At 38.4% G+C, this 27,247-nt stretch overlaps 1 protein-coding gene and 1 long non-coding RNA gene across 2 annotated transcripts in view; one reads left to right on the top strand and one right to left on the bottom strand.

Annotated features, from left to right (window-relative positions):
- Positions 1–27,247, top strand: part of LOC111874991 (Down syndrome cell adhesion molecule-like protein Dscam2) — a 203,409-nt gene that overhangs the window by 62,275 nt on the left and 113,887 nt on the right. The window contains 1 exon segment of the mRNA XM_033755675.1: positions 3,867–4,016. Within this exon segment, the coding sequence (XP_033611566.1) occupies positions 3,867–4,016 (150 nt within the window).
- LOC117283133 lies at positions 505–2,738 on the bottom strand. Its single transcript, XR_004514155.1, has 2 exons — positions 2,502–2,738; positions 505–707 (listed from the first exon to the last, which is right to left on the bottom strand). It is a non-coding gene; the product is annotated as an uncharacterized LOC117283133 (long non-coding RNA).

The following is a 27,247-nucleotide window of genomic DNA, read 5'->3' as shown; positions in this document are numbered from 1 at the left end:
CCAACACCGATTATGGTAATACAAAATGTTACCAGTTTTCTTTTCCTTACCCTACTGATTCTAAAAGTGTTTTTCATTTGCAGAATTTCGGAAATGGATTCCTCCTCCAGGTTGCTGGATACAGACAGCTGTGCTTCGTTTCCTGTTACGACTGACGTGCAGTGACATTGGCTTCTTGTTGCAGTTGTGAACCAGTATTATGAAGCACAGGTGTATGATGTGTTTGTGATAAAGGGTAATGCTGCTGTCTTCAAGTGCAACATACCATCATTTGTATCAGACCATGTGGAGATAGTCGGTTGGGAAGACACCCAGGGGAATCGCTATCTTCCTCCTGCCGATTATGGTAAACATTTTCTCTTTACTGACTGATTATTAATCTCTTACAGTGGTCACACAACGTTACGAGGTGAATGTAATGGATGAGCATGTGTTACGGGGAAACACGGCCATTATTAAATGTCACATTCCAAGTTTTGTAGCTGATTACGTGTTGGTGTCATCGTGGTTGGAGAGTGACCACAGAGAGATCTTCCAGGATGGTAGCAATTATGGTACATGGTTTTGTTTTGTTTACAGGTTTTGGTCACCTCATTCCATTCTGAAGACATTTTTCCTCTGTCATGATTTCTCCACATTCCCTCCAGCAGCATAGTTTATAGTGTGCCCAAAAGATGTTTTCTGTGGAATGTTATATGCATTGTACCCTGCAACAGAATTACACAGTTCTGAGTTTGGTTTACTTAAGTTTCTCCCATGCAGAGAAGATAATTGAAGAGTACTGTCTCATGAGATCTGATGCCATGTAGTCTGATAGAAGTTTGTGAATGTTTTAAAGGAACATGCTGCTTCTATCTTCAGGAATAAACCAAGCAAACAAACAAATAAGCAGCATGCTGAGTGATTAATCTTTGATTCTGAAGATGGAAGGAGTTTGTTTCTACAGAAGTTGGTAGACCTCTGTTATAGAATGGATAATTTCCCATAATTATTGTGCATTAATAATCATTTTAATTATTATTATAATAATATCCTATACAGTGGATCTTCAGTATAAAGCAGCTCTCATGGGGCAGCTTGGGCTCCCATGTTATAAGCGAAATTGACTTTCATCTGATTTTGGAATTCCTGTGATTATATATATAGTATTTATTCAGTGACTAAATTACATAAAGAAAGTTGTTGCACAATTCAGAGTTCCACCAATGTAAATAAAACAAATTCATGCAAAATTGTATGACATAAAGCATATGTAATCTTGTAAAAGGAACTGATCAAAGCCTTGTTATAACTAGGCATTATATAAGAAGAACCTGCTGTATGATTCTGATAATTTTTAATTAATAAATTGATTCAGATTTTTTATTATTTTTTGTGTAGTACTAAATGTTTTCTGGTTACATGGTGTCATGCCCCAAAAGACTCTACCCTTCATAGTCACTGGTGTGAGAACCCCCAGATGTATCTTACGTCTACTTTACTTACATACACCTTGACTCTGTGACCGTCTAAGAACTCTAACCTTTATGACAGATACCTGTTTTTTTCCATCTCCCCACTTTTTTTTCATGAACATTCTTTACATCTTTATCCATCTTGGTCTGGGCCATCTTTACCATCTAACTTTAATTTTTTTTAACCACCCTTTTTTTATCCATTGTAATCACATGCTCTGACCACTCCAAATTTCCTCTTTTAATATCCACTACCAGATCATGGATTTTATATAATTCCATCATTTGTTTGTTAGTTATGACTCTCCTAATCCTTTTTGCTTGGTCACCAGTTTATACACTCTCCTTGAAAAGTTCTGCTCTCACATACTGAGTGAAAGTAATAATTTTCAGTCTGTTTGAAGGTGAACTTTAGATGTATACAAAATCTATATGCCTTGTTTGCAAACAAAACATTTTATTTCATGTATACCACCAGATCATGTGTATGTAATGGCCCTATGTTAACACATGTGGCCGGATTCACTGTGATCTACATTTTTAATGAAGTAGAAACCTTTCAGAATTACAGATTAAAGTTTGTGAAGAATAATGTAATGTTGTAATTCAATCCTTAACATGTTAAGACAATTAAGTATTCGAAAATTATGCTTGCAGTTAGATTCAAGGAGACACATAACAAATATTACCACAGAATGCCTTTTCTGGATGTGTGGCTGAGTTAAAGAAGGCTTTGGAAGTTTTCTCTAAAGAAGTGTGTAATTCTTTGTACATAACTTGAATGAGATTTATTTATAATTTGAAAATAAAACAATTATCATGCATTTCAGTTGCTTCCACAGGCTTTATGAACTCTTAGTGTAATGGACCTTGTATTTCCTTTACATGTATATTTACTTTGGTTTATGCATGCTGTACTGTAATTGAAATTGAATTTAATATGTATAATCACTAAATTGAAATGTAGCAATTAAAAATACCACTATGGCAGTGTAAAATGCATGAAATGATTTGAAACTATTACATTTTATTCATATATTTTCTTACAAATATAATAGTTCACTGTTTTTCTTGCTAAACATTTGGATGAATAATTAACTGCTGTATTTAGATGGATCCCTTCTCCTTTCTTACTCATCTGTCTCTGTCAGAATCCTTTGCATCCTCTTATATATTGGATATTTTTATCAGGCTAATATTTTCTTTAAAATCATATCATGTATGAGATGATGACATCTCCTCAGGTGCTCAGCTATTGGAACTCAAAATGAACTCCATTTTGCAAATATGTCTGCCTCCATCATCAGGAAGTGATGTCATTTCCTGATGATGTAGACAGAGAATGTTTCTGAAACACTGGACTTCTGTTTAGAACAGATGTGGCTGGTCACCTGAGAACATTCTTATCAATTTTATTCACTGTAAAATCTTCAAGTCTTTACTATACAGGAAGTTTGAAAGGAGAAAATGGAGCCATTAAATGTCATTAAAAATAAATGAACAATACAAGCAACACTACCAGAATTCATAGAACAGTCTGGCAAGAAAATTGTGTTAGCTACCAGTGTTGCAGTCTTTGTTAGGTATGAGTCTGATGAATAGAGATTGCTTCATTTGGGTAATTTAAATATTGTTGCTACATATTCTGTAGGTTTAAATTATGTAATGAGAACATTTCTGTCTCATATATTGAGAGGTTACAGCAATGACAGTTTCTTTGTATTTTATTCTGCTCTGCTGTTATAAGCATCAACATCTCTGTAAGCCATATGTCACCTTCCACACTTCTCATTGTGCCTGTGGGTTGTTTTAACATTCTGTTTTGTATCATTATAAAAATGCCTAAAAGGGAGCAAGTAACAGCAGCTAGGGAAAAGTACATAATGTGGAGCTTTGTAATGTGTAATGATTGCCAAATATTAATAAGATGACAATGACCTTGGCAGGGTATGTAGCATGCATGGGAATTAAAGAAATGTATACAAAGCTCTGACCAGAAAACCTTGAGGAAAGAGATAATTTGGAAGGCCTAGACACAGATGGGAAGTTGACATTAAAACGGCTGTTTAAGAAACAGGGTGGAGGTTGTGGTATGGATACATAAGGAACAATGACAGGCTTCTTTGGACACAGTAAAGAAATTCTGGGAATTTCTTGACTAGCTGAGCAACTGTTAGCTTTTGAAGGACTCAGTTGTATGGAGTCAGTTTATTAGTTATTACAATAAAAGTAGTTGGTAGTCACTCTTGAGGATCTCTGCCTGTATGGGAAAAGCATTAAGAAGTTCTGATGTAGTGAAAAGTGAGACCATTTGAACAGTTCATGATGGGACCAGAGTGTTCTTGAAATATGTACCAGTGTTGCTTGTAATGTGTATATTGTGGAAGGTACAATGGTGGAATGTGTTTGCAGATGGAAAGTACTTGGTGTTACCATCTGGAGAGCTTCATATTCGTGATGTTGGTCCCGAAGACGGTTATAAGTCTTACCAATGTCGAACAAAACATCGCCTCACTGGAGAGACAAGACTGAGTGCCACCAAGGGTCGTTTGGTCATCACTGGTGAGTCCACAGTTCAGATATCCTACCTTCAGAAGCACAGTGCCCAAAATTGTAACTGTATATTTTCTGAACTGGAAATTGAAAATTTCACCAGTCAAGTAGTTTCATTTATATACAATGCAATGTGGCCCAAATAAAGTATGCTTTACTTAACGCCATAAATAAACATGTTGCAAGTAAGCATATTAAATTAGAAAGAATGTTACTATATTCTGTGATGTTATGCAGTGTAGTCTGGTAGCATTGACATTTCAAAGGAGTATGCTACTTCCATCTTCAGGGTTAAAGAGTAAGTCAAGCAACCAGCAAAGAATGAAGCATCAAGCTGGGTGGTTCATTCTCCATGCTTGGCTTACACTTCAACCCTGAAGATGGAAGCAATATGTCCTTCCAAAGTGTCAGTGAACTTCTATGGGACTACATGGTATTCACTTCGTAGGCAGCCCAGCAAGAACCTCAGGTCCAATTACAAAGAATCGCATTAGAAATTCTGTGTATTACAGCCTTGTTTGCACTGTCAATTTGATAAACAAAGAAATATTGAAAGAGAAATTTAGTTTCAGTGTGACCTAAAGGTTGGTAGCATCATTTCCTTCACACATAATGGATACAGTTATATGGGCATGACACATTTGTCAGAACCTTGTTTGGGATAACAGGCTTCATCACGTGGTATCAAGATTCATTGTGTATGGCATAACATTCATGTGATAGTTATCTCTAATTTTGTCTCCTGCATCTCATACTAGTCTGGTGATTATTAACAAGAAGGCAGTGTAAAAATAATGATTTAAACGCCAAGAAATGTATGTCTTCTGGGATATAACACCTTGTAGTTCAATGAAAGTCAACTGATGTTTCAGAGGGACATGTTGCTTTCAACTTCAGGGTTGAATAAAAATGAAGCAAAAAAAAACCCAGCATGAAGCAATTGGTAAGCAGAGATCTGAAGATGAGGGCAAGATGTTCCTCTGAAATGTCAGTTGACTCTCAATGGCCTACGTGGTGTTGTATGCCAGAAGATGGAGCTCTTCATATCCAATGCTTTGAGAACCTCATATCTTGCGCCAGGAAATAAGGTTGTGGTTTTCTTGGTTGTAACACTGTGTACCAGTGTTTCAGAGGAACCTGCTGCTTCCATCTCTGTGTTAGAAGACCTTCTATCCTGAAGATGGAGGCAGTAGTTTCTTCAAGAATATTGGTTCATATCTACAAAATCTGTGGAATTACATTTCAGAAGCCCGCACTCTTAAAACATAGTACCAAGAGGGTGTAAGATCTTACTGAGTAATGAATTTGCAGACATTAATTAACTGAATATAGTTCAGAAAATATGCGGAGTATGATAATTTGTTTTAATAGCTGCTGAATGTACAGTAAAAAAAAAAGAAGCTAAATTGCATTGCAGTCTGTGAAGAAATGGACCCATTTCTGTTGACATGAATGCTTCAGAGAGGGCATTGTGCTTGCTGATGTTGTTTCAAATTGGCCATAATTTGTTTTATTTTTATAAAATATATGATATCCATAAAATCCAAATTGAATCATAACCTTACAAATTGACTATATTTTAGTGACCAAGGAGGACAATTTGAAATAACAAACCATTAGTATTGTGATAAAGAGATATTCCTATGATGCACAGTCGCAGAAGGTACTCAAAAATGCAATTCTCATTGGGGCATGCACACCAGAAAGTTTTAGTGGAATTAAACACTTGGGTGTATAAATGTAATGGTTATGCAGATCTCTCGTTGGTGACTGATTTGAAATAAGAGAAAATAAATGATAAAATAATAGACAGGTACTGAGAAATCTTCTTCAGGCAGTAATGCTCCTGATTTTTATTTGGGAGGTGCTCGGTTTGAATCTTGGATGAGATAGAACTCTGACAGGTTTCTTGTGGTTTTCATCAGTCCGTCGACGTGAATGTCAGGATATTACCTTGAAACAGGTCATGACTGCTTCCTTACACATCCTTTCCAGTTCATTATTCACCAGTCACCCTACCATTCAACCCTTGTAGCCTGAGCTACTGGCACTGTCAGATAAAATAAACAGAATATATGTAGCGTAGTTGGTTGAGGCACTATGCTACAAGCCAGAAGGTCATGGGTTTGACTCCCGATGAGGTCATTGGATTTTTTCAATTGTCCTAATACTTCCAGCTGCACTATGACCCTGGCGTCAACTCAGCCTCTAACAGAAATGAGTATTAGGAATCTTCCTGGGGGTAAAGGGACGGCTCGTGCGTAAGGCTGAAAACTTCACCGCCATCTGTGAGCTGATTGACTAGAAACTGTGGGAACGTCAACGTCTCACAACTCTGTGGACCTCCACAGCCTGTTATAAGGATATCTTTACCTTTTTTTTTTTTTTTACAGGAAACTACAGAAGTCGTGCTACCCATATTGATGTTAGACATTTAGTATAGAAAGTACAAAATGTGTTTTATTCAGGTGTATACATATTGCGACACCGAAATGTGTCAAACGTGCTACGTTGAGTGCACGATGTTGAGTTTTAAAGGAGTAATACAAGGTGTGGCAATAAAGAAACCGGATTCATGCTCTAACCCTTTATTAAAAAAAAATCAGACAGTCGAAATGTTATCCCCTTCAATGTAGTCCCCTCCCCGATCCCTACACCGCTCCATGCGAATTTTCCACTGTTGGAAGCAGTGCTGCAGGTCATCTTGTGTTATGCTCTTCAAGAGTTGCGTCGCTTTTGCTTTCACTGCATCCACGGACTCGAACCTGGTCCCTTTCAGCGCAGACTTGATTTTTGGGAAGAGAAAAAAGTCGCACGGTGCTAGGTCCGGAGAATACGGTGGATGTTCCATCACTGGAATGTTGTTTTTTGCCAAATACCTCTTCACAGATAGCGCGTTGTGTGCTGGCGCGTTGTCGTGATGAAGAACCCATGAGGCATTCTTCCACATGTCTGGTCTCCTTCGTCGCACACGTTCACGGAGGTACGTCAAAACATTTTTATAATAAACCTGATTGACAGTCTGACCTTCAGGCACCCAATCAATGTAGATTACCCCCCGGATATCGAAAAAAACAATCATCATTGCTTTGAATTTGGACTTGCTCATGCGCGCTTTCTTCTTCCTAGGGGATTTGGGGCTCTTCCAATGCATGGATTGTCGCTTAGTCTCTGGATCATATTGAAGAATCCAAGTTTCGTCACACGTAATTACGTTTTGGAAGAAATCAGGATCATTTTCAATGTTTTCAAGAGTGTCAACACAGCAATTCACTCGATGTTCCTTTTGCTGGGGGGTAAGGATTTTTGGCACCACTTTAGCACACACCTTTTTCATGCCCAGATCGTCGTGCAAAATCTGTCTAACACTTTCCTTATTGATGTTCGTAAGTTCAGAAATTGCTCGAATGCTCAGTCGACGATCTCTTCGAACAATTCTAGCGACCTTCTCCACATTCTCTGGAGTTTTCGCAGTGGGAGGACGGCCCGATTTTGGATCGTTCCCGACGTTTTTCCTACCCTCCATAAACTTCTTAAACCACTCGAAAACTTGCGTGCGAGATAGACACTGATCACCATATACTTCTGTCAACAAATTGTAAGTTTCAGTGGCAGATTTTCCAAGTTTTGTGAGGAATTTGATGTTAGCACGTTGTTCTGCATTAGCACTCAGCATTATTCCGACGGAGCTCAGAAACACGATCCGCTTCTAACAATGGTCGCGGCCAGACTAACCGATGCACGTGAATGAAACTTTGTGTGACGGTAGAGGGAAGTCCAAGGGTCAATGCCCTACCCTCCTCTTCGTCAATGACGTGGCCGGAAATGAGTCATAAAAGTAATCCGGGTTCTTTATTGCCACACCTTGTAATGCTCAAATTAAGGACTTCAGGAGTACATTGTAATTAAAAGAACAGATTGGGACTAAGGATTCACGTTACATCCATAAACTCTACAGTAAACTTACACATTGCTTTAACAGGCATGGCTACTATACATGTTGGCAAGAGTACACAGTAAATCTTGTAATGTCTTGGGTGTTCTCTATTTGGTGACCAGTAGAAAACACACAGAAAACATACATTTTTGTGTGTGTGTATATATTGCTGAACTGTATGTGTTGGTTCAGGGCTGTCAACTCTACAGGTAGGAGGAGGTTGATCTGCTTGTGTACAATGATAAATTCTTTAAAGAATAAAATGGAAATCATTTTCGTGTTGAATTCGTTAAAGTGGGAATATCTCTTTATGACAGCACACAAGGTCATTTAGTTATTCATCAATGAATTTAAAGCTGATTTATTTTTGTACTGAAATTGATGACTTCTGGTGACCTTGGGTGAATGTTGTACAGCTTGTTTACTTTCAGTAATGTATATAATATAAATTTATCACAAATAATTTTTTAAGTTTTAAAAATTGCACAGTGCATGTGACAGTTGAATGTGTGCTGAATGTTCTTTTCAGGACATGTTCAGCTTAAGAAAAAATGTTGCCTGAATGTTGGGATAGGGTACCCCTGCTAAGAGGATGGGCACTTTTTTCAAAATTTGATCGGTTTCTAAATTTAACGTTGCTAATTTTGCTATGGCAACAGTGGCTATGTTACTTGAAATTGCTCCAAAATATGATCCATTTTCCATATTAAGCCAGTGGAAAGGTAAGTTATAGTACTTAAGGGCTAATGCTGTTAGTAGAATTTAGGTGATGTACAATGAATTGCATGTAGTAAAATGAGAGCTGGTGTGGTATTTCGTTCATCCTTATATATATGAGGGGCTAGTGTCTGATATTATATCCTTGTATATTAGCAGTATGCTTGAGTCAGTATTGCATTGTTCCTTTTGCTGAAAATAGTTCATAGTGTACCTCCAGATAGCAGCACCACATAACACATAGTGTTATTCTATCAAGTTAAGTATCTTTCAAGACCTTTTTCAAATCTATAAGGTCAGGTTTATATGCAAATAATGTTGCATGTACATAGAAAATTTTTCTTCAAATTCAGGATTGATAACTGCAATAATTTCTCACTGAAATTTTCAGTTGGCTTTATGCTAATAAAATTTTATTCACAATCATTTGAACCATCACAGCTGTCAGCAGATGAATTTGCAGTCTGTACAGAAGCCAGTTTGTCTCCTCCTACTTCATCCTTGATAATATGAAGCTTAAATTTTCTATAATTTTCATAGACTTATTGGTCTTTCATGTTGTGTGTGTGTGTGTGTGTTAGGAATAAATTTCTGTTAGGTGTGTAGCTTGGTGGCCATGGGTTGGGTGTCCGGAGAATTGGGGTTTGATTGTTCTCAGAGACAGAGACTTTTGTCTGCAGCATCCAGATTGTGCCCACACAGCCTCCTATCCAATGGGTACCAGGAGCTTTTTCCCCAGAGGGAATGCTGAATGTTTGGAAGGACTGGAGCTGTGTGTCCACAAAAAGACCAAGGCTGATAGTTTGGGCTGTAGTGCCAGTCTTTTACCCTTCTTGTAGGAATAGGCTTCCACACGTATTCTGACACATTACAATGTTGCTTGATGTCTGTCGTGCAAATATAAATTGATGATTTGATTGGTTGGTTTACATTCGGTTGGCTTATGCTCTGGTTATTCACAGGGCATATTAGGTTATGCTAACTTGGAGTAGTCATTCACATTTGCATGTTGTCGACACACACTGCTGATGTTATACTTGGTTTAATTTACAAAGATTTGGAGGGGAATGGTCGATAACAGTGAAGGGCTGTGTTTCTTGCTGTCGTGAGGCATACGGTACGATAGTACCTGCATGACAGAAGTTCGTATCAGATCCGAAGCATTTCGTTGTTAACTCGATTCCTTGTTTCATTCCTGTCAGAACCAGTTGGCAGTTCTGTGCCCAAATTCCCTACCATGGACAAAAGTCGGAGTTTTGAAGCTAAAGTGAATCACAGTTTCACATTGCTGTGCCCTGCCCAGGGATTCCCTGTTCCAGGATTCAGGTGAGACAGAATTATGTTCTGATTGGTGTAACTGCAATTTCATAGAGCCAGTAGGCAGTTCAATACCGAAATTTCCTACCATGGATAACGTCCGGGGTTTCCAAGTTATGAGAGGTCAGAGTTTTACGTTGCTGTGCCCAGCGCAGGGTTTTCCGGTCCCAACTTACAGGTAGGCACCCTGGTGTTATTTGCTGGATCTGTTCTTCTTTCACATGTCGTGAGGTGCATATTTCTTATGGACTGTCATGTCCATCACACGTTGCAATGTGTTGGTTCGCGCTTCTGCTTCAGGTTTCGACGGTCTGTTCTTCCAGATGAATAGCAATACAACACCTTGAAACATGCCGTGACTTATTCCTTCCTGATCCTTTCAACTAATCATGCATAGTTATCCTCTCTTCTCATTTGTGTACAGGCATTGCATGTGATTTTAGGTTATCAAGGCAGTGGTTATGAAAATGACTGTTCCACTGGACAGAAAGCTGGGTAGACCTCAGATCTGGTTTGGGCACTGTGCCCCTGCTGGGAACTGAACCCCAATTCCTCAGCCATCCAGCCAGTAGCCTGGATCCATAGTGACTGAGCTATCACAGCTTCCTCCTGAAATATATAGGTGTAAAAATATTAGTTTGGATTTTTCTTTGTTTTATTATATGAAATTTTTCTAGAACTGAAACTAATGCAGGACATGATGCAGCCATTAAGAAGCTTAATTCCACAAGTTGGCAAAAGATGATAATCATTATGTTGAGTTCATTGTTATATTGTAGTACACAGAATTTGTTTTCAATTCCATTTCATAGAGCCTGTTGGAAGTTCAGTTCCAAAATTCTCATCTGTGGCTAAAACACAAGGGCTCGAGACTAAGTCAAATCAGAGTTTTACATTGCTGTGTCCAGCACAAGGTTACCCTGTCCCAACATACAGGTCAGTACTAGGCTCTCGTGATTCTCTCGTTTTCATACAGTTTGCTGCATGACTAATGGTGGAATTCGTAAATAATAACAAAGTGGTTTGTTGAGACTTTGTTTCCTAGATGTAGATGGGAGGGTAGTATTATAATGGATCTTAGAGAAATAGGATATCAGGGTGTGGAGTGGACTCTTCGCATTCAGGATAACAGCTAATGGTGCAGTATCGGGAACACGGTGATAGATCTTTGGGTTCCGAAAAATGCTGGGAATCTCATGTCTGGCTGAGCAACTGTTGGCTTCTCAAGATGGAGTTAGGTCCATAGAGAGTTAGTTAGTTGGTTATTTGGTTAGTTTCTTTTTTGAGGGGTGACTGTGTGTTGTATTTGATTGATTTGATGACTTTGGTGAAGGAAGGCAATGCTAGACACACTGAAACGACAGACAATGGGACTACAAGCAATAAATGATATGACATTCTCAGTCATTTTGTTTCTTTCCTCAGCATCTGTAGGCAGTTTTTGGAATTTTACATGATTACAGTTGTCTCCTTCCTATAAATGAAGGCTGAAGGCTGAAGGCTTAGAGAAATGTGGTAACATTCTGGGACAAATGTAGTTNCAATTACAAATATGAATCACTCTGTCCAATGTGACCTGTAAGTTTATTACTACATGAAAAACTTAACACCCTTACATGTTTCGGTCTCTGCGGACCGTCTTCAGAGGGCAAACATCACTACAAATAGGAAACCACCTTCACATAAGTTGTTTAGACGTAAAGTACGTACACTTATGCTACAATGCATAGTACACAAAACAGAACATTTCACAAACACAGCTGTTTCCTCGGAATGTAAGTTTTTAAAAATTATTTAAAATTTCTTGATGCTAATTAAAAATTTTCGCATTGTCAATAATTAAAATTCGTAAACCATGCAGGCTCGTGTTCGTCCTCCCATCGTCCCTCTTTTATGGGGCAGATATTGTCCCACCAGTCTATCTGCATGGTTTATGAATTTTAATTATTGGCAATGCAAAAATTTTTAATTAGCATCAAGAAATTTTAAATAATTTTTAAAAACTTACATTCCCAGGAAACAGCAGTGTTTGTGAAATGTTCTGTTTTGTGTACTATGCATTGTAGCATAAGTGTACGTACTTTACGTCTAAACAACTTATGTGAAGGTGGTTTCCTATTTGTAGTGATGTTTGCCCTCTGAAGACGGTCCGCAGAGACCGAAACATGTAAGGGTGTTAAGTTTTTCATGTAGTAATAAACTTACAGGTCACATTGGACAGAGTGATTCATATTTGTAATTGTTAGTGTGACGGACCAGAATGAAACAAATGAAATGTAGTTCAAGTTATTGATATGGCATAAATAAATACAGGTGGTTCCTGCTTTTACAAATAGTTATGATTTTCGAGAGAGTTCGTAAAGCAAAATTTCACAGAGCAAATTACTATTTCCCATAGGCGCAATTTTGCTGGGGGTGTCATTCCCAGAGGGCTAATAAATTTCCAAAATAATATGTCACCAATTTTATTGCCTCAGATTATTTGTATAAGCATTGGAAACATGTGAGATTATGCTGTAACTATTGGAAACATTATTATGCTGTAAAATATCAATAAAATTTCTTAAAATTATTAAATAATTTTTGAAATATTGTACAGGATGCATACCAGAGGAGGGCATAGGTCAGACTGAATAAGCAGTGTTGTGTTCATTTGTTCCCATGTTTGTTCCCACCTGTTTTTGGTTTGGTTAGGGTGAATGTTGAATGACCAGTTTCATATTCGAATGGCAAACTGTGGGTATGTGCTTCAGTATAGAAGTTTATATGAGAGAAATTTCATAATGTTAATCTTTGGAAAGCAGGGACTGACTGTAACTATAATATGATGGCTTTTTAAAAGAATATGTGCGGGGAGAAATTAAATGTTCTTGCAGAACCTGTGGGGACAGCTTCGCCTAAAGTGCCTCCCCTCACCAAAATATATACGACAGAAAAAGTCCTTGGTGTTAAATTCTCACTGTCATGTCCAGCCCAGGGGTTCCCCCCTCCAACATTCAGGTAAGATGCTAGTCATTGTGTTGACCCACTGCATGTGGCACTGTAGCACACCAGCGTCGATGTGGTCACTAGACATCTGTTCAGATTTTGAGATTTTTGTTTTCCTGCATCAGTAGAAGTGATGTTGTTAAAATGTAATGTCTGTTTGCTCATATCCTTAAAACTCACCACGCTCTTGATGAGTCCTTCGAGTACTTGTGGTACATAATTTTACCACGCTTCTCATCCCTGCAGTATGACATTTATCTTACATTTATTTGGACACATGCTTCAGTAAATTCTACGACAAGAAGCCATGTTACCCGTATCAAGTCTTAGATTCTCACTGTGACAAAATGCAGTGAATTCTTCTTGGGAATGACATGTCAATACTTAATGTGGAGACAAGAGACACTTCCTGAAATGTTACAAGTTCTTTAAGACCTATAATTCTCGCAGCAGTTACTGTGACAATTTCTATTTTCATTAATGTGACCCTGTGTAATCTTGTATGCTTATGTGTTGGAGTTGGTGTGTCATGTTCTTCCTTGCTGTGTGTCTTGTTCCTGTTCCTGTTCGGGAATAAGACACACAGCAAGGAAGAACACAATGCACCAACTCCAACACAGAAGCACATCGAAGGGACCTGCATATATTAACAACAGAAGACAGCAGTTCCCTCATCAAAAAGATTTTATCACCTGATAATGTCCATATTGGCCAAAACATACAGTGAACTTTTAAAAACTTTTAAACTTAATAAGTTTTGTTGCATGTAAGACTGAATAATAGACGCTACCATCTATCCTGACTGAGTTTTTTTTATGGTATTCCTCAGTCCCTCCAGGTAACTGCTGGGATAGAAACTCTTAATAGGCTGTGGCCGCTTCCCTCCACAGCTTTTCAGATTCTCTATTCAGTCATTATCCTGACATTTGATGCTCTTGACAGTGTCATTAAATGAACCATAAATAAATAAATTGTATTGCCCAGTGACCTGACCGAGAAGAGTTCATTCATTGTAATGCTGCATACTTAACCCTTTGAATCCTGAAGTGTATATAAATAACATTTAAAAATTCACTTTGTACCTCACAGAAAACACTGTGTTTTGTTTCAAAGATGATTTTTAGGGAAATAGATGGCATTTATTTTGAGTATCACAGAAAACATAAAAATACACTCTGTGAATAAAATTTAGTTTTTTAATGTTAAAACATATGTTATATGTAGTAACCAGTGCATTCAAAGGGTTAGCACATACTTGCTGGTGGCAGAAAAGTTTATGAATGATGATAATTGTACTTCATTGTGGATAATACAGAATTTCCTCCATAGATGTAACAGTTGCTTGTTTTGCCCACAGAGCCTGTTAGTAGTACTGTACCTCGCATTCCTTCCATGGCCAAGTTTGATATGATTGAACGATATATTGGCAAACCACTGGCTCTGTTATGTCAAGCTCAGGGACACCCTGTCCCTAATTTTAGGTCAGTGTACATTCTTGCAGCAAATATTTACAGACTAAGGAATGCGGCTCAAGCGTAATTAGAAATCCTCCCCTGTTGAAGCAGATCAACTTTGTCAATATTTTGTCACAAAATCATGACATTTGCAGACAATAATGAAGACGTCAAGGTGTGTCGTGTTTAGATAATTGCAAATTAATGGTCATATTAGGAACAAAAGGTAGCAGAAATTAAGTTTCATTTGAGAAAATCCACAAAAATGAAAAGTTTTGTTAAGATATGCTGGCATGTGTCTTGTCATTCCGGCCCTGAAACAGTGCCTAATGCATTTGCCTTTAATTATGTTAGGATGTTCAAACTATTTTTAGCATTATTTACTCATATATTTTGTGAAGTGAATGTATAATGGGGAGGTCATGTCAGTCTAGTGTTCTGCATATTTCTTCTTAGAAGTCATTTGATATATTCCAATAGAATATGGCACTGAGAAAGCAAAGACTGCATTAAAATCTGTCCGATGAACATATTTGTTAGTTACTCAGGATTAACCTTTCTATATACGCATATGTATAAGGATTGATTTGCCTTTCATGTACAGTGGCAATGTGAAGCATGAACTTTATAAGCAAGATTACTGTCTTCTGTCTTGTGATGCTTTACACTTTGATAGATGGGTACCTATTTTTTGTAGCAACCTATTGCTTCCATCTTCAGGATAGAAACGGTTGATACCCTGTACCAAACTACATGACGTCACATCTCAGAAGATACTAATATTCATAGTTGTTACTGTGAGAACTTAAGATCGCTTGATCCCAAATCTGTATGGAAGAATATGATGCACCCTGGAATGACGCTAGGGGATTTAGTGGAGTACTTCACAGCTCTGTATATAGTATTGAATGGTAGGATAACTGATGATCGGTGAATTGGAGAGGATTTAGAAGGGCTTGACCATGAACTTATTGAGGCACTATATTGGCATTTTCTTGGAGTGGATAAGGACAATCACAGAAAACCCAGTCAGGATAGGTGGTGTTCTGGCCAAGATTTGAACGAAGTATTTCCTAAACATGAATCTAAAATGTTACCTCCACACGACAAAGCGATATATACAAGACGTGTTCTGTGACACAAAGGCAGTGGCCACTTCAGCTCACAGGTGCGACAGCCGCTAAAGACGAAGGGTGTGAGTTACAGAAGAGTGATACAGTGTAGTTTGAAAGTAGCTTACTAACATTTTGGAGGAACATTTTGCTTCCATCTTCAAGGTTGAAGAGTAAGCTAAGCAGGGTAAGAAACAATAAGCAAGCAGACCTCTACTTCTATGTTAAAATATTATGTGAAAAATTAATATTCCGTATGTAAACAGAACCGTGCTTGGTACTTGCTGGTTGGCTGCTTATCTTAGTCTTTGACCCTGAAGATGGAAGCCGTGAAATCCTCTGAAATGCCGTGGGAACCTGAAATCTGACATGTTCCATATTTTTCCTTCACTGATGAAATAACAGGGTACAGAGACCAGTTGAGAGAATATGGAGAAAGGTCAGAAGACGACTATGTTTTGAAACAAATTATGAAGTATAATCCAAGGGGAGGTGGGATTTTAGGAGACCCAGAAAGTGATAGACTGAGGCTGTAGCAGGGTCTTTGCTTGTCCATGATGTGAATGACTGAATGTGTAGGATTGTGAAATGCTAAGATCAGTGATCTTCCCTTATCTCTCCAGGCCTAACAATAGAATATTAATCTCAATACAGAACCAGTTGGGGCAAAGGCACCTGCATTTTCTGGCGATGCCAAGGGCAGCTGGTTTGTCAAATTGAGGGAGCAAAGTTTCGCACTGCTTTGTCAGGCGCAGGGTTTTCCAGTCCCAGCATTTAGGTAAGAAAAAAGTGACAAATATATTTTATTATTTTAATTCAATCTCGTAGAACCAGTCGGCGCAAAGGCACCCACATTTTCTGGTGATTCGAAGAGCAGTTGGTTTGTCAAATCGATTGGGCAAAGTTTTGGATTGCTCTGTCAAGCCCAGGCCTTCCCAGTCCCTGCATTTAGGTAAGGCAAAAACAGTGTACTTTTCACACTTCTAAGTTGATAGTAATTGTATAAATGTTCATAAGTTTCTGGAAGCAGTTTTTCTGGACCGTGAAAAGTCTCTCCTTAGTGAATCATTTCAGTTTCTTAATTTTTGTATGGTATTCATCATTACTGTCAAATACAAATAATTTCTTCAAGTAACGTATGAATGCATGAGTCCGTCATCGAGCAAGCCGTCTCAAACAGTAACTCTCCTGACTTGTATTTGTGAGGCTCCAGTTTGAACCTCAGCTGAAACACCAACTATCATGACTGAGGGATTTTGTGGTTTTACCCAGTACCTCCAGGAAAATGCTGGGATAGTGCTTGAATTTGGGCATGACAGTTTCCTTATGCATTTCTTCCAAACATTATTTATTATCCCATCATTTGACACTACTGACAGTGTCATTAAATAAATTGCAAATAACAATTAACCAGCCTAACTGTAATCAGAATCCATCGAGACATAGTGGCATTACTGTATACATACATACAGACATATAGTAGCTGATAGTTCTTATGTATTTTTGAAAAATTCAACAAAAAGCCACCTGAATGCCCTGTTTCTGTGATATTTCTTACAAGGGGCCATGTTGAAATATTTTATGTTGGAATTGCTCACTGAATAGTTTCCCGTCTGAATTTGAGTGCTGAAGAACTCTTTGGAAGTACCTTAATTTGAGGAGAGTATGTGCAGTAATCACGTTACCTTCAGAAGTTTCTTCCACTGATCTGGTTACAATTATTACTGACAATTTTTGGCTGATATGTACAGATTGGGTCCAAGCAGTTTTCTATCCCAACATTTCAGTTAGAAGTGAATGGTAGACATGTTTCTGTATTGTAATTCAATTGTTTAGAACCGGTAGGAGCAAAGGCACCATCGTTTTCTAGTGGTAATGTGCGAGGCAGTTGGATTGTGAGGTCATCCGGAGAGGGATTTGCCCTTCTATGTCAAGCCCAAAGTTTCCCTGTCCCGACGTTTAGGTAAGTTAGGTTAGCCAGAAACATTGTATGGAATTAACAACAGTTAAGATCTAATTCATTCTAAAGGGTTCTGACAATGGTGTGTTAAACTTAGTGTTACTAGCTTTCCAGTATTCTAAAATGAAACACAACATTCCAAGATGTGTATTTGTTGCCGTGCTTAAGTTAGAGACATGTTTGGGATTAGTGTTTTCACCTTTCATTTTTGTGGTTATTTTATGGTGCTGTCAGCATTAAGACTCTGTAGGGTCAAATGGTAGGATCATGAATTGGAAAGGATTTGGAAGGAAGTTGTCATGGCCTAAGCGAGATATTTTTCTACCATTTGTCTGGAGAGACTGATGAAGACCATGAAAAAGTCTTACGCAGATTAGCTGATGTCTCAGCCAAGATTCAAACTGAACACCTCCTGAATATGAATGCAGAGCATTAGTGTTACATTATCCTACTTGATCAGTCTCACCAAGGGGCTCAACTGAGAGGGTACCACTCGTGTGAGGATGGGATCAGTTTCCGGAACACTGTGCTCTCTTTCAGGATGTCAGATGATGTACAAAGCTAGTAATAATGAAGTCATATTCTTGTACTGTGTTCATGTATGCATCGGACAGTGCCCTGTGTTTAAATACAAACTGTATTCCCATGAAAAAGAAGTGAAGGAAGGTGACATTAGAAACCACTCCTCTTTTGCTTGGGTTATTCAATAGCTTTAGTGTCTTGGATCCCAGTACTAGATTTCTCAGCATTAGGATATGGGTTTTGGATCTGTTTTGACATTATAACTTCATCGTTTAGAACCGGTAGGAGCGAAGGCACCAACGTTTTCTAGTGGCAACATGAAGGGCAGCTGGTTTGTTAGATCAGCTGGTGAAGGGTTCGCCCTTCTGTGTCAGGCCCAAAGTTCCCCAGCCCCAACATTTAGGTAAGTCACAGTCAAGCCTCAGAGTGACAGAAACGAATTTGAATGAGTGTTTTCTCTCAAACGCATTTTGATTAATTGTGTGGTATTAGAAGTTCAGCATGGTAATAAGAATTTATTCGTGGCTTAGCAGTTAATATCCAAGAAATAAATCTATTGGTTTCACATTAAGGTATTGTAAATTTGTACTGAAAATAACACCCATGGCATAGAGAAGGATATTTATGTGGTCTCAGTGTATTCGGAACTTCTTGTATTCTTCATACCCCTTTTAGTCTCAAAAATCACTTCTGGTACCCCACACCGAAAGAGCTGTAGGTTTGGAATCAGTAAAGTAAATGATGAAGGTTATGGATGTCTGGGTAGATAGGCACTAACGTTTTGGAGGAGCTCGCTGCCTCCATCTTCAGGATAGAAGAATTTTTCTACTGCAAGGTTTGATTTTTATTATGCCAGATGCTATGAAGGTTACTGTCTTCTGGGATGTGATGCTGTTTAGTCTGGTAGAATGTTACCAAAGTGATACTGATACACAGAGGAGTGTCCTGAGTAAACACTCAGCTGTTATATATGTCAGTTTTCTTGCCGTCTAGAAATGACCATTTTGAGGGCTGCTTTTCAGTGTTCTCTATATTTCACCCCTGATCCTCTCACCCTCTATGTTAGTACTACTTTTGTATGCTCGACTTACTCTTCTACCCTGAAGATGGAGGCAGCAGACTGTAATCTTATTATTCACTGCTATGAGAACCTCAGATCTCACTGAACTACATAGTTGTTATGCAGCGCCTCATGTTGGCCACAGTCTCGTTGCAAAGTTGTATGTAAACCTGTTTTTGTGGCAGTAATTTTCTAGATTTGAATTGTCAGTCCTATCCAGGCTACCAACTATCCCGAATAAAGAACATTCTGAACTTCGTCAAAAACTTCTTTGATGTCACATCATGCCTTGAGTAGGCAACCTTATGGAAGAAAAGTCTTGTATGTTGAACGAGATATCCGGTATAGTGATTTTGGTTCCCATTGTATGTTAAAATTAGAATCCATTAATTCTGTAATGATGATATTGTCACATGATTGAGTGTAACTATAGATGGGGTCTGGATTAGAAATTGGATTAATTAGCCTCTTTAAACACACAACTCGTGACTACAATTTACAATGCACTATTACATACACACTAGTGTTCGCAGTGAAATCTTCACTGCCATTGCTTGGTAGTGGCTCCCAATTGTGGATGTTCTCCTTCCTCTGGGTTCCTGAGCTGGCCCCATCCTCAGTTACTGGTTTCTAACAGCAACAGATCACAACAACTGAACCGCAGCCGTTCTCTCACTGACCGCAACTGCTAACTGGTCCTGGTCATAAGACCTCAGAATAGACAGCACAGAAAGTGTCTCTTTCATTAATGCTGTGGAAACATACTTGTTTGCAGAGCTGTTACCTAGCAATGGCTGTTGTATAGTTGCTCGAAAGGGCTGCGCCATAGCTCAAGCAGTTAGTCGCTGGTATAATAGTTCAAGACTACATTACTGGACTCTGATTGGGATTGTCTTCCAGACAGGCCCAGCTGTGTAGGAATGTTTCCTCGCTTATGCTTAGGGACAGAAACAAATCCAGTTTCTTAAACATTATGTTCAAAAACGTCAAGGTGACGGTCAGTGTTTAAAATAATAGTCACGTTTGGAGAGCATTGAGTATACTGAACTTAGCAGTACATGAGCAACTATTTTCAGTGTTCCATGACCTAAAATTTAATAGTTAATATTTTTATTTGTATTCTTACAATATGGGTACTTTCTTTGCTTATTTTTCATTATACTAGTGTTATGTGAAGTCAATGAACTCGTAATAGTTAACATCCAAACACGTCCACATGAATTTGCCCTTAAAGAACTGGCACATACTTTATTAACAAAATTTTTGTTTCCTGTCCATTCTTTCTTAGATATGGGGATCATGTAGTTTAGTCAATATTTGAAAGTTATTGTACGTGAAATATGTGACTCTTCGGTATTCTGTTGGTATTCACTTTGAGGGTCTGCGCACTAATTACACTGTTTTGTGCGCAGAGCCCGTTGGAGCCAAAGCACCAACATTTGCAAGTGATACAAAAGTCCTTTCATTTGTGAGACACTCTGGCCTGGGATTTGGGCTGCTCTGTCAGGCTCAGGGCCTTCCTGTGCCTGCATTTAGGTAAGCAGGCCACAGCTTTTAAAATTATTCACCTAATCTAACCTCGTTTTACTACCTGTCTTGTATGGTTGTGAAGTGTGGTCTCTTACTTTGAAGGAAATATGTAAATAGCAAGTGTTTTGAAAGAGCACTAATATATTTGGCTTTGTATTTTGTGTGGGGTACTTAGTGTCAGTAAAGTAGTGAAATTGTAGAGGGTTCATACACTGGATATGCAGTTTGATAAGGAAACTTTATAGAAAGTGATCAGGAATGAAACGAGAGGATGATGTATATGTGATAAGAAGATGAAGTTGTCCCTGTGCTTTATTAAGATTGGATGATGTGTCAGGTGCTTTATTTCTGAGGGAAATACCTTGCAATGAAGACTAGATGATGCATGGGCCATGTTATTCTTGAGAGGACACTCTTATGATTGGATAGCAGACTGGGTAGTAATTGTTAAAGAATAAGACAACAATCAGGTGGAACAGGCTTTACTAAAAACTGCAGTTAATATAATAGCCTTAACATGTTTTGATCTCATAAGACCATCTTCAGGAGCTCCTATGATAAAAGGGGATTGCTTATGTGTACATTAAAATTATACAATACACATTTCTTCTGAATAAAACATGAGGTTGTGGTATATATTGTCATGTATTTAGTGACTAGACATGGGGTTTGGATTGACAGTTTGGTTTATTGGATACTACAGATCATAACTACAAATAACTATGACAGTCTGAATGAGTTACACACTCAAAATATCCCTGTAACTATGTATAAAATCTTATCCGTCTTCACTAGCTGTTACTTGGCTAATGTTCCTCTTCCTCTGGGTTCCCCAACTGTAGCCAGCCTCAGATACCAGCTTCTCACTTCTCAGAACTGCAAAAACGGTCAACATGTCTCATTAATGAAGACCGTGTGGTCCCCAGAGCCAGTTTGGACATTGTAGCAAAAGGAAAAATCCTTGAAGATTACAGTGTTCTGTGTTGTGATGCTGTGGTGTTTGGTAGATAGGCAGTAATGTTTCTGAGCAGTCTGGTGCCTCCATCTTTAGTATGGAAGAAGTACCTCTCTGTCCTGAAGAGGAAAGCAGTAAGTTCTTCTCAAACTCTGATATCTGTCCACCAAATTACACGCATCCTAAATTACTGTAGTCTTATTAGTCTCTTGTACGCCATGTGGTTGCATTGTCTGCTGGTCATGGCTTATATAATTTTAATATTATTATGGTCACCTTTATACAGCTGTATGCTTCTTTATCATCCCCAGGAATCACTTTGTCAGTCCTGTACATCCTCTGGTTTCAGTCCTGTACTAATCTTTCCACTCTTTTTTGGTTTTCCTTTTCTCCTATGCCCTGGCAGGGTCCAGTATATTCTCTTTGGCCATGTATAGTCTTCTCCTTGCATTTATTTCACAGACTATCATAATCAATTTCCTTCCACTGACGTTATTACTTTTCTATTGAAAAGATAGGAGGGGGGAATAACCCCCCCCCCCTTTTGTGATTTCGTATTCAGCAAGTTTATCATACTGAGGCTTTTGTTTTGAGGTTGATATTCTTTTGTGCATAGGAGTTTGGCTCTGTATTTTTTTTACGTCTTAATGTAGTGAATCTTGAATATTGCCTTCATTTCATGTGTGCCTAGACTGTTCTCTTGGGTACCCTGTCCCGTGTTCAGGTACGTACACATGTATATCTCACTGATGGTCCTGTGCACTCCACTTACATACAGAACCTGTTGGAGCAAAAGCACCAAAATTCTCAATTGAAGCGACAAGTAGCTCATTTGTAAAGTTTCTGGGCCAAGGATTTGCGCTGCTGTGCCCTGCCCAGGGGTATCCTGTCCCATCATTCAGGTAAGACAGTGAGGCATACCTCTCCATTCACAGATCCAGTTGGAGCAAGAACGCCTAAATTCTCAACCAATGATAAGAGTAGTTCATTTATTATAAACTCTGGTGAAGGATTTGGATTGTTATGTCTGGCACAGGGGTTTCCTGTCCCCACATTCAGGTATGTTCCTGTAGTTTTGCATACCAGGCCATGGGTGCTGACAAAATTGTTGTTCTCAGACTCACATTTAAGCAGTTTAAGATTTTTTTTTTTACTGAATGCCCTAGTGTATTAGGACTTCTAGTTTTTAGTATTTTTGAAAATGATACTTCCCCCCCCCCCAAAAAAAAACCTTGGTGAAGGGGATGATTCCCTGTCCCCCACCAAGCACTCTAGTACCATGCACAATTCCAGCAGTGTTCAGGAGGTGAACCTCGGTTTGAAATGTATTTCTTTATCATTCAGTTTCATATTAAAATGGTGGAATGAACTGATTATGGAGTTTGTCACGTGAAAGATTATTAACAGTAAATTAATTTCTTTAGATTGTAATCATTAGATCTGCCTTTAAGAAAAGATAGACTTATAGTAGTATTTGTTTGTTTATCTGACCCCATTAATTATGACACTTGGTGTAAGCATCACTCCATTGGAGGTCATCTAAATTTTTAATTGTTAATTCCCTATCATCATCAGTGCCAACCTGACAGTCTTACAGACATTCAAGAGCAACATTATCATAATTTATTTGTAAGCCTTAAAATTTTGTATGGTCATACTTGTAAAGAGTGTATATAATATTTAAGTTACATTTCCTGTGGTTAATCCAAGTAGTGTTTATGGTTATCATTTTGAGGAATCTATTTGAAATGTCTGAAGTACTGAATTACTGCTCCCAACAGCAGTACATGTAGGATGAAATTCGTGAGTCTGCTTTGTGATAATTTCCTTTGTAATATGATTTGGTCATTCCCCTAGATTCTTATACATATCTGGAGCACCTGTCTAGTTCTGAAAAGCCATTTCAATCCATATCTCCCAAGGAAGCATTTATTTTCAGTTTTCGATAGCCCCTATCACATGCATTTAACTTGTATTATATGAGATTTGAGGTTTTCATGACAGTTGCAATATTCCGGGATATGACACAATGCCTCTGGGAGATCATCATCAATGTTTTGGAGGAATCTGTGACATATTCGTCTGAAATTTTGGTCTTGTGTTTCTGGCGATAGATGGCAGTATAATCCAGAAAACGATATCTGTTTCTAATCTTTATGCTCCAAACCTTCTTTCCCGAAAAGATTATTAATCGCATTTGAAGAGAACTGTTCATTGTATATGTGAGCCATTGAACAAATGTGTTTTAGGGGTAGTATAATTTTGTAAACGTTTTTATTGTAAAATATTTTTGAATGCGTGACATTATGTTATAAACTGCATATCTCCATGCTCCCAACAGAACCAGTTGGTGCCAAGTCACCAACCTTCTCAACAGATGACAAAAGTCATTCATTTGTGAGGTTTGCGGGCTCAGGTTTCACATTATTGTGCCCAGCACAGGGGTATCCTGTCCCTGTGTTCAGGTAAGCACATAGGCTAGAGCCCTTTAGTTCTCTAAATCTGTGAAACTATGAAACATTCAGAGTTCAGCCCATTGTATGTTTCGAAGCTTTCATACCAGCAATTGTCAAGACTCTGGTCTTCTGGGTTGTGACACCATGTGGACACCCACATTTTGGTTTTGGAGGAAGCTTCCTTCTTGTTCAAACTTCAACCGTGAAGAACAAGGTAGCATTTTTATCCAAAATGTCCATTATCTGCCTACACAAGTACATGACACAGACACTTGAGGGCTTAGCAACAAGAACATTTTCTTACAGTCTTACTTTTAAGCTGTTTAAATCTATTTTTACTTATCAGCCTAGAGTATTCGGTATAGGAGAATACTTTTTAAAACTATTTTTATTTTTTTGGTATTAATAATCAGTATATTTCATTTTTTCAATTTGTAATTCCCCTCCCCACCAGAAATTCAAGGAAGAACAGATGCCTGGAACTCCCCCCTTCCCCCCAATGATGTCACAGCCCAGAGCGCCATGATCTGGGTTTCAGCACAGCACTTCACCTAACCTCCCTTCTCAATGATATATTAGAATCTGCATGTATCGTCCTTTCCATGTGTCACTGCCCTCCTAGGATAGAGGTAGTCGTTCTTAAAATGACATTATGTTTCAACTTCCTTCCTTGTTACTAGGAGGGAGCATATATATGTCTCCCAAATGAGAGATTTGAAAGTATTTATGGTATAGAAGCAGAGTTGCCTCAACTCTGTCTAGGTTATGGTTGCTTTTCTAAAGGAATGACATTGAAATTAACAAGTCAAAATAAACATGACCATTATCTTGCACATTGTCCATTGTTTTGGAAACTGGATCTGTTTTCATCATTGGATATAAGGGGAAGGAAGGTTCCTACTTAGTTGGGCAATCCAGAAGGGGCTAGTCTTCGTTACTGGTTCGCTTTCTTTCATCTTAAAGCATCAAAACACAGTATTATAGATTTGTGTCTTTGTAATTCAAAGGTCTGACTGAAGCGTAAAGTATGGGAATTATGTTGTGACATCCGTTTGCAGTGATATAAAGATTATGATTTTCTGGGATTCAATGCTGTATAGTTTGCTACCTGCAGCTTCCTCAAATATGCCCACACCTTTGTACCAAACTACATTGTATCACATCCCAGAAATCTGTAATATTAATGATATATCTAGCTCACATTGCTATTAGTCATGGCTACTGAACTGACTGTAAACAGCTGACGTTAAGATCATTTATCTCTTTAGAACCTGTCGGAAGAGTATCTCCAAAAATCCCCAAGTCTGCCAAATCAGATTCTTTTGAAGTGAAGTCAGGAAGCATGTACAGTCTGTTATGTGAAGCTCAAGCATTTCCTGTCCCAATATTCAGGTGAGCATGTTATGTAGTTGCAACACCTCACTGTCTAACATGTGAGGTTTTTGCAGCAGTGAATATTTGTACCGTGATCTTCTGTGTTACAGTGCTCTGTAGCCGAGCAGTGACGCTCTGTACTTCTTTTTGTGAAGTCCTTCGTTTGAATCGTGGCCAGGACAGTAACTATCCTGGTTTAGATTTTTCTTGCTTTTCCTCAGCCTTTCATGGCAAATGCTTTAACACTGGCACAAATTAGGCCATGACTGTTCCCTATCAAATCCTTTGTAGTTCATTATTCAACGATCATTCTAATGTTAGTTAAAGACAGTGTTGTAAAGTGAACCACAAAAGAAAACCTATGTAGTCTGGTGAGTGGGTACTGACTTTTCAGAGGAATTTACTGCAAGATACCTTGAAGATGGAAGGAGCATATTCCTCTGAAACATTGTTAACATTCTACCAGACTGTATTATGTCCCAGAAGACTGCAGTCTTAGTTATTCACTGCTGTAAAAACAGCAAATCCCATTTTAGAAATGGGTTATTTTTTCGTCAGTTGTGTTTGCAAATTCTGATGTTTCCAGCAGTAATGTCAATGTTTCGTAAGTATGAACTGTCACTTTTATTCAGAACCTGTCAGCAGTACTGCGCCACGTGTGCCACCCACCGCCAAAGTAACGGTTCTCCAGAAGCAGCACAACTCTGATGTTTCATTGCTCTGCCAAGCACAGGCTCATCCTGTACCAAATTCTAGGTTGGTAGCAATGCAGTAAAACAGAGTTGGTGTGAAATGTTGCTTCTTCAAAACAATCCACCATGTAGGGAAATGATAAGCTTAGAAAATACGGCTGTAAAATATTAGTTCTTCAGAGCCATGTGCCATGTCTTTCATCACCCGTGTAGTAACCCTAGAATCTATGGCCACAGGAACACTTCTAGGAATTATGCTGCCTTTATTTTGATGGTAGAAGGATCAGTCTTGAACCCTGAAGAAGGAGGTAACAGGTTCCTACTGAGCTGCATAATATTCTATCCCAGAAGACCCATGATCTTATTATTTATATGTGTTAGAAACTGAAGTCTGCTGCAAGAAGTTTTCTTTTGCACCCCTCACGTTGAATCATGCCATTGGTGAGTGTTAATGTTTGTTAGTTCCTCTTACTGCTGGCAGATCCCAAGGCTCTGTTCTTGTCCTTGTTTCTGCTTGTCATTATTATCAGGACTGTAGTGAAGCCAGGGCAGTGCCTCAGTACTTCCTTGAGTGTGGGGGCATCATCTTGGCATTCATTTAAAGAGGGTGATATCAAATATGAATAAATTGTTGCTTATTCAATTTCTGATCTTTCTGTTTGAGGTAGAAGTTTCAGCTTGTTTAAGCATGTGTTTTGTAAGTTGTATGTCATTCACATCTGTGTTTAAAACTGCAAAGCTGTTGTCATGTGAAAGTGACTAGACACAGTGTTTGGATTGATAATTTGATTTATTGAATGATGATTGCTCATAAATAACTGTAACAGTCTTGCTGATCTATGCTCTGTAGATCATTACTGTAAACACCGTGTCTTCTATGGCCTCATTAGTAATCACTTAGTAGTGGTGTCTAACAATGGAACTCAAGACTCTAACTGCTAACTCCAATCTCTGGCTTCTGACCGTCGATTTCTGACTAACGTTTCCTGTTTATCCTTGATATGAACCGCATAGAAAACGTTGCCTCCAAGGGTTCTTCTATTGTTGTATGCGTATCCGTTGCCCCAGACGAATTTGTTCTACTATTCTGGCTTTCAGTCATGATGTCATACTATTATAAGTGACAAGGAGAATTGCCTCATTTAACCATTTTTGCCCATTTCTTT

This window comes from Cryptotermes secundus, unplaced genomic scaffold (assembly GCF_002891405.2).
Source record: "Cryptotermes secundus unplaced genomic scaffold, Csec_1.0 scaffold868, whole genome shotgun sequence".
Taxonomy (NCBI): Eukaryota; Metazoa; Arthropoda; class Insecta; order Blattodea; family Kalotermitidae; genus Cryptotermes; species Cryptotermes secundus.
This window is presented reverse-complemented; position numbering and strand designations above follow the sequence as displayed.